Source organism: Phyllobates terribilis, unplaced genomic scaffold, assembly GCF_046119375.1.
Source record: "Phyllobates terribilis strain yellow unplaced genomic scaffold, ASM4611937v1 Scaffold_11__3_contigs__length_659146591, whole genome shotgun sequence".
NCBI lineage: Eukaryota > Metazoa > Chordata > Amphibia > Anura > Dendrobatidae > Phyllobates > Phyllobates terribilis.
This window is the reverse complement of record NW_027362771.1, coordinates 556120795-556127985: the sequence shown is the minus strand read 5'-3', so window position 1 is coordinate 556127985 and position 7191 is coordinate 556120795. Positions and strand designations below refer to the sequence as shown.

Sequence of the window (7191 nt, the reverse complement as noted above, 5' to 3'; positions counted from 1 at the left end):
ACCTAACATGTCCGCCTGCATCTTCCTCACAGACCGGCAGTTTGCCGGGGACACCCTTATCAACCCCGTCTAAGCACAATAGCCAGTCCTCGGTCCCTCAGATGTGGACAAGTAAAAGACCATTTCCTCCTAGCCATGAGAAAGCTAAGAGGTTGAATTCCACCATCTGCAAGCTCTTGGCTACAGAAATGCTGCCTTTCTGCCTGGTGGACACAAAGGATTTTCGAGAACTTATGTCCGTTGCAGTGCCCCAGTACCAGATGCCCAGTCGGCACTACTTCTCAAAGAAAGGTGTGCCTGCGCTTCACCAGCATGTCGCACACAAGATAACCTCTTCTTTGAGAAACTCTGTGTGTGACAGGGTGCATTTCACCACAGACACTTGGATGAGTAGGCATGGACAGGGGCGTTACATGTCGCTGACTGGGCACTGGGTAACTATGGTGACAGCAGGACAAGGGGCTGCTGTCCAAGTCTTGTCGTCCCCACGAGTTGTGCGTCAATCCTCTGTATCTCAAAGTTCCTCCACTGCTTCTGCCTCCTCAACCTCCTCTCGGTCCTCCACCTGCACCCAAAGCCTGTCTGGTCATGCCACAAGCTTTCTAACTGCACAGAAGGGATCCTGCACACCTCCTTACTACACTGGCAGTAGGGCTCAACGTCATCAGGCGGTTTTTACTTTGAAATGTCTGGGAAAAGTGAGTCACACAGCTGAGGAGTTGTGGTCAGCTCTGGAGAACCAATTTCATGAATGGTTGTCTCCACTGGACCTGAAACCAGGGAAGGCCGTGTGCGACAATGCTGCAAACCTAATTAGCACAGGTGTCTGCAATTGCTTACAGTGATATAAAGAGCCCTGACACACATCACCATCAATGAGTTTAACTGACAAACAAACAAATTCTTCCCTTATCACTCCTAAACACTTTTTGCATAATAATTTGGAACACAGTGTACATGTGCTTTTCCACAAAACACCAGTGGTTCACGTAGTGAATCTTACGGTTCTAACTTGCCAACCGTGGTCTGTATGGAGTTGTTCAATAAAGGGCCCAAAATTAAGATAACATAGACGGGAGAGGTCTCTATGAATAGAAATTCCTAAGTATTTGATACCCTGTGAGGGCCAGGCAAAGGGAAAGTTTGACTGGATGGAATCCTGTATGGATTTGGGGAGGGAGACATCGAGGGCCTCAGACTTCGCTGCATTGATTTTAAAATTTTACCATGTAACAAAGTGATCTATTTCAGCCATAACAGCAGGGATGGATATATGTGATTGAGTGATATATACTAGGACATCATCAGCAAATAGAGAGCACTTGTACTCGGTGCCTCCCACCTCAATCCACCTAATATTGGGGCTATGGCGAATTGATGAGAGCAGGTGCTCCGTCACTAGGATGTATAAGAGAGGGGACAGAGGACATCCCTGCCTTGTCCCATTGGTGATTATGAAAGGTGATGAAAATGTTCTGACGCGCCCCCTGGGCCTTGGGACACCCGGAGCCGGACCCTTTTTGGTGGATGCTGGTGGTTGTAGTCTCCGTGGCGGCGACCCGGTTCCGTGGCTCAGGGCGGTCAAACCAGTGGCGGAACTATTTATGTGGTTTTGATGTTTAAAAGTCTGACTACGCCACCCGTGGATTGCGGTCAGAGTGAACCGCCGCTGCAGGGCAGACCGCTGAGGCTGGTGTTGTGGGTGCAGCAGAGCGTAGCATAACTCTTCACGGGAGGAGTATAGCCTCAGGGCAGTGTATGCGGAGGATGGGGGTGATGGTGCAGGGTAGCAGCAGTAACGACACGGAGTCAGTGATGCAGTCTTGGGCCTTTACTCACAGTTCTTATTATCCAGACCACTTCTGCAGGTAACGGCTGCCCACGTCGTACTGTGCTCACCAGGTGAGGGGCTCAGACAACTCCCAGATAACTTTGGAGCGCTTCACAGGGCCCCCTTTGTGTTTCCTTTGTCTGGCCTTTCTTACCAACTCTTCTGTCCGGCTGCCTCGGGCCTCCTCTTGGTAAACTTGGCGCCAGTTTCCCTGACCCTATGTGGTGCCTTCCTAGCGGGTGTAGCGAGGGGCTGCGCCACATAAAATGTCACAGCCTCCGGTTTCTAGCTGAGGGTCGTTTCCCGCCTCCGCTGGTTTCGGGGATCGGTCTCCCCCTTTGGCCTGACCCCTCCACGCAGGTGGATTCGGGCGTGCGGTGGCGACTCGCCCGTCCGCACCCCTGGGATCCCTTCGTTCCTCGTTCCTGGAGCCTTCTCCACTCCTCTTCCTTCCTTCTCCCTCTTCCAGGCCTGGGCCTCTGTTACTAGGCCCGCCTCCGGAGCAGAGCTCATGCAGAGCCCCTGCTCCCTGTCACTTCTGCTCAGACTTCTCTGCACTGAACTAAGATGGTGCCCACCTTTTATACTCCCTTCTCAATGCACCCAGGAACTTCTTCCTCCCTGCTCCTGCACTACAGGGTTCCCCTTCCCCAGTGTTCCCTCCCCCCACTCCAGCCAGGGACAGGGACTGTCGTGCCCATCTCAGGGGCCTATTGGTCGCCCTGTCCCATGGCAATGTGGTGTAATGCATGCAGGTGTCGGGTCCTGATCCACACTCCATCCTTACCTGAGAGTGAGATATCACACCTCTGGGTGAGGTGCAATACCTCTGTAGCAACCGAGCCCTCAGGGTGCTACAGTTCCATTTATCTTCAGCCTAGGTGACGTATTGCGATACAGGGCCGTGATTTTGGCTATAAAAGGGTCCCCTAGACCCCTACCCCAAGCTTTTTAAGAGAATAATATATGGCATGCCAGGAGACTCTTTGGAATCCTTTCTCAGCATCCAACGAGTATCTAATTACAAATTTTTAACTGCATCTAGCCCAGGAAATACTTTGTGCCTAGTAGCAGTGTCTGCTAGTCAGCGGATTATCCCGGCTGTTAAGCAAGCTACACCACCTGTAGTTTGGACACTTAATTTTTTCAAAGGAAATGCTTCGGGACCACGGGATACTCAGTGAAGAGCATCATGAGGCACCCCAAGGCATAGGGGCTGGGACTGGCGGTAGGATGCTTTGCGGTGGACAGCCGAGCTTGATCCTTATAAAAACTTTTTAACTGCAGCAGCTTTAGTGGACGCTACTGGAGCTGGAATTACGCGGCTGCTGGCATGAGACTTGCCGTCCAATAGATCCTTGTAAAAGGATTTAAAGTGTATTCATTCAAATTAGAGAGACAATTTAAATTAAAAAGCTTAGAGCTGCCTCCACCACAGGGGGGCTCGCTCGACCCACCAGTGGACGGGCACCAGTATTGGGAGAAGGAGGCTGGCCGTCAGTGTCCACCGCGGCTCTGGCACAAACCCGGCGACACGGAGGTGGCATGGGCAGGAACGGACTGGCCGTGTCGGCTTATCACTTTTTGGATTTTAGAAGGGCATGACATGCCTATATCTGTGTCTCCCCCTCCTTTTACTCCTCCACCTCTTTTCTTTTCGCATGACTATATGTACTTGTCACTTTTCCATGTGTTAGTTATGTCTTCTGAGCAGTTTGTCAGCTTTTGGACACCTTTGAAGGTGTTTCTATGTGTTTTTGTTTGCCTGCCATTGGTTTTAACGGTGTTCGAAGGTGTTCAACGAACAGTTCGACGAACAGTTCGGCGAACACATGGGTGTTCGACGAACCGAACCGAACTCGAACACTACGGGGGTGGCTCAACACTACTCATAATATGTCACTGGAAGTGATAGGACCATTTTAATACAATTATATAAAAATACCAATAAGTTTTTCGCTAAAGGTTGCAGAAAACTGTTTAGTCTAACTTTTTGAAAGTAGCTAGAATCTTAACATTTTTTGATTTTTTAATATTGTAATTGCTTCCCAAACATCTTTATTTCTCAGACTGTAGACCATAGGATTTAACATTGGAACCACAAGCAAGTAGAGCATTGTTAAGAACATGTCCTGATACTTTGAATCTTCAGATTCAGATTTCATGTACAAGAAGATAGCTGGTCCATAGAATAATATAACTGTAATAAGATGGGAAGTGCAGCTGGAAAAAGCTTTCAAACGTCCTGATGAGGAACAAATCTCCAAAATGGCAGAAAAGATAAAGATGTAGGAGGTAAGGGTGAGAATAAATTGTACGATGATAATAACATAAATTTCAAAGAACATGAAGACTTTCCGGCTGTGAGTGTCAGTAGTAGAAAGATCAACTAGAGAATTTAGGTCACAATAGAAATTATTGATAACATGTGAATCACAGAATTGTAGGACAGATGTAAGTAATTTGTGTAATAGAGAGTTTAATGCACCAAGAAGCCAACAGGCTGCAGCCAATCCAATGTACACGTTCTTTCTCATTATTATGAAATATTGTAAGGGCTTACATATCGCCACATAGCGATCATAGGCCATCGATGTCAGCATGAAAACTTCACCATCAGCACATAAAATGTAGAAATATAATTGGGTTATACAGCAACTAAAAGAGATCCTGTGATCCTGGGTCCAGGTGATAAAAAGTTGTTTTGGGACAGAAGCAGAAGTGGATGTGACATCTACAATAGCAAGGTTACTCAAGAAGAAATACATAGGGGTGTGTAATTTTGGTACCAAACACACAAGAAAAATGATGGTCAAGTTTCCCAACATGGTAATGAAGTGCATAATCAAAATACCAAAAAATAATTGCAGTTGACCCCATGAGGACATTGAGAAGGCGGCAATATGAAATTCATATTTGAAGCTTCCATTTGGACAAACATTCATGTTGTCTTAACATAAGTGTAACTGTTACAGGTACTGGAATCTAATTTATCAGCATTTATGAAGGAATGTAAATTTACTTTCTAAATTCTCATTTGTGTAGGCCAATTTGCAGTTTACTTTAGCTGTTTGATGACATAGAAGATAGTATTACACAAATGTGTCTGTGTCACCCTGGCCTGGATGCCATAAAATGTAATAAAGCTGTGTCTGAGAGCAAGGGGGAGGTTCTCTAGTCAGGGGAACATTAGCATGCAGTACCTCCTGTCTCAGGCCAGTAGGGGGAGCAGGCTGCCCCTATAAAAGCTGGTGCTGGGGGCAGGGTTAGGGAGAACTGGATGGCCTGTCTCAGCACTGAGACGTGTCCCGGAGCAGAGCAGGGACAGAAAGTTGTATTGCACCTAAGAGGAAGTGTGGCAGGAGGAGAGCCACAAGCCAGAGACAAGAGGCGAAGTGAGCCTGTCTTGGCAGATAGAGGACTTAATTTACCAGACTTTGGTGTCTGAGGCTGGGAGGATTCCACATCCTACAGCAGATAACCAGTCTGCAGGGGACTGTATATTCCTTGGCCTAAGAAGCCTGGAGGCTCTGCCACAACAGAAGGGACCAGCAAAGCCGTATCAGGCCGGGAGCAGAAAGGAACCTACGTCGCTGGCCATACAGGCGAGAGTACACGGAAAGCTCGGAAACGTGGGCTGTTACCCTATCAGAAGGAGATAGCCAGAAGGAGCGCAGAAAGCACGGTAGGCCTACACCCTCACCCTGACCAGGGCCAATTTCCCCGTTGCTCTCAGACATCCAGGTCCCCTCCTAGCCGGGACTGTTTGTGGGTCAATTTACCTGTTCTAGTAAAGACCCTGGACTACAACCTGTTGTCTGTGTGCTCCTTGCTCCTCCAGCACTATCAGCACTGGGAATCTCACTACCATCACTCCCACCATCGACTACACTGCCCTGGGGCCGCACTCTTCCCGTGGGGAGTCACACCATCCCAGCTGCATACATCATCAGCCCCAGTGGTCTGCCTTGCAGCGGCGGTTCTTAATGACCGCAAATCCACGGGTGGCGTAGTCGGACATAATCATCAGCACATAACGGACTACCACTGGTCTGACCACCCTGAGCCACGGACCGGGTCGCCACTACTACCCCCATCGTTCCCCTATTGCCCGGATCCGAGTGCCCCACGGCCCAGGGGGCGAGTTAGCTTTGACGTAGTCGGCAGTATTGGAACAAACCCGCCCCAACCGGTATTGCGTGCCTAGAAAAGACTTCGCACTTACCTGAAAAGAGGTTTCCCGCCATCCGGAGCCATTTCCCGCCATCTTCCATTGGTTCCCGCCATCTTCAGCCGTTTTCCCGCCATCGGACGCAATCTTCAGAACGCCGCGCGGGAAGAAGAGGGGTGTGGACGCCGAATCGCGCGAGACCTGAAGCTCCGCCCCACGCACCGATGCTGCGCAAGGTCCTGGAAGGGAGAGAGAGCGACGCTGACGTCACCAGGACGCGACGCAAGGTCTTCGTCTGGAGCAGCATCAGCGGAGCCGCGGCCTACAGAAGAGGATCGTCGGAAGGTAGGCCACGTTTAACTAGGGGGGAGGAAGATGTCGAACACAGAGGCGCCCACTACCACCAGCGCAGCAGCAGCAGCGGTGATGCCATTTTCCCTGCCCTACATCCCTGGAGCGGCCTGGCTGCCTAAGTACTCAGGGGAGCCCCATGCCCTAACTGACTTCAAGGAAAGGCTGTACAGTTTGTTCCAAGTCTACCCCCTGACAGAGGAACAGAAGGTCAGCATACTAACAGGGCAGTTAACTGGCACAGCCCAAAAGGGAGGTAAAATTATGGCCCACTGAGGAGAAATGGACCGTGAAGGGTATTCTGGCCCGGCTGCGGGGTACCTTTGACACACTTACCTCCGCTGAAATTAAAATGAGGTTCTATGGATGTAAGCAGCGGGCACAGGACAGCATCAGAGACTATGCCCTAAATCTGCAGGAAGCCTTGAGGGCTATCCAACAAGCTGACCCTGGCAGCGTGCAGGATACGGATAAGCTACTAACAGAACAGTTCATAGAAGGTCTGCTGTCTAGAGCCCACAGGACCCAGCTGCGCCTCATGTTCTTTCAGAACCCTGATCTGACCTTTGCCCAATTCAAGGACAGGGCCATAAGGGTGCTCCGTGAACCCGCAACAAGTGGCGCTATAAACCCCCGGCGCCCTGCTCTCACCTACCACCAGGAGGCGGCGCCCTCCTCTATGGACTCCGTGGGGGTTGATGCACAGGCCCTGAACCAAGCCCCGTCGAAAGATCTGCACCACCAAGTCCAGGAGCTGACCAGGAGCGTCGCGGTGTTGACCAGGACCGTCCAGGCGTTACAAGTGGACCCATCAAGACCCATCGAGCTGGCTTCAAGT

At 50.2% G+C, this 7191-nt stretch overlaps 1 protein-coding gene across 1 annotated transcript; it reads right to left on the bottom strand.

The window, feature by feature from the left end:
- Positions 1-3834: 3834 nt before the first annotated feature.
- LOC141167350 (olfactory receptor 1G1-like) lies at positions 3835-4776 on the bottom strand. Its single transcript, XM_073654767.1, has one exon. The coding sequence runs from the start codon at positions 4774-4776 to the stop codon at positions 3835-3837; it is 942 nt and encodes a 313-aa protein (XP_073510868.1).
- Positions 4777-7191: the final 2415 nt, after the last annotated feature.

Bases quoted from the DNA above. Each gene is read 5' to 3' on its own strand.
- LOC141167350 (XM_073654767.1), bottom strand. From the start codon at position 4,776: ATGAATGTTTGTCCAAATGGAAGCTTCAAATATGAATTTCATATTGCC.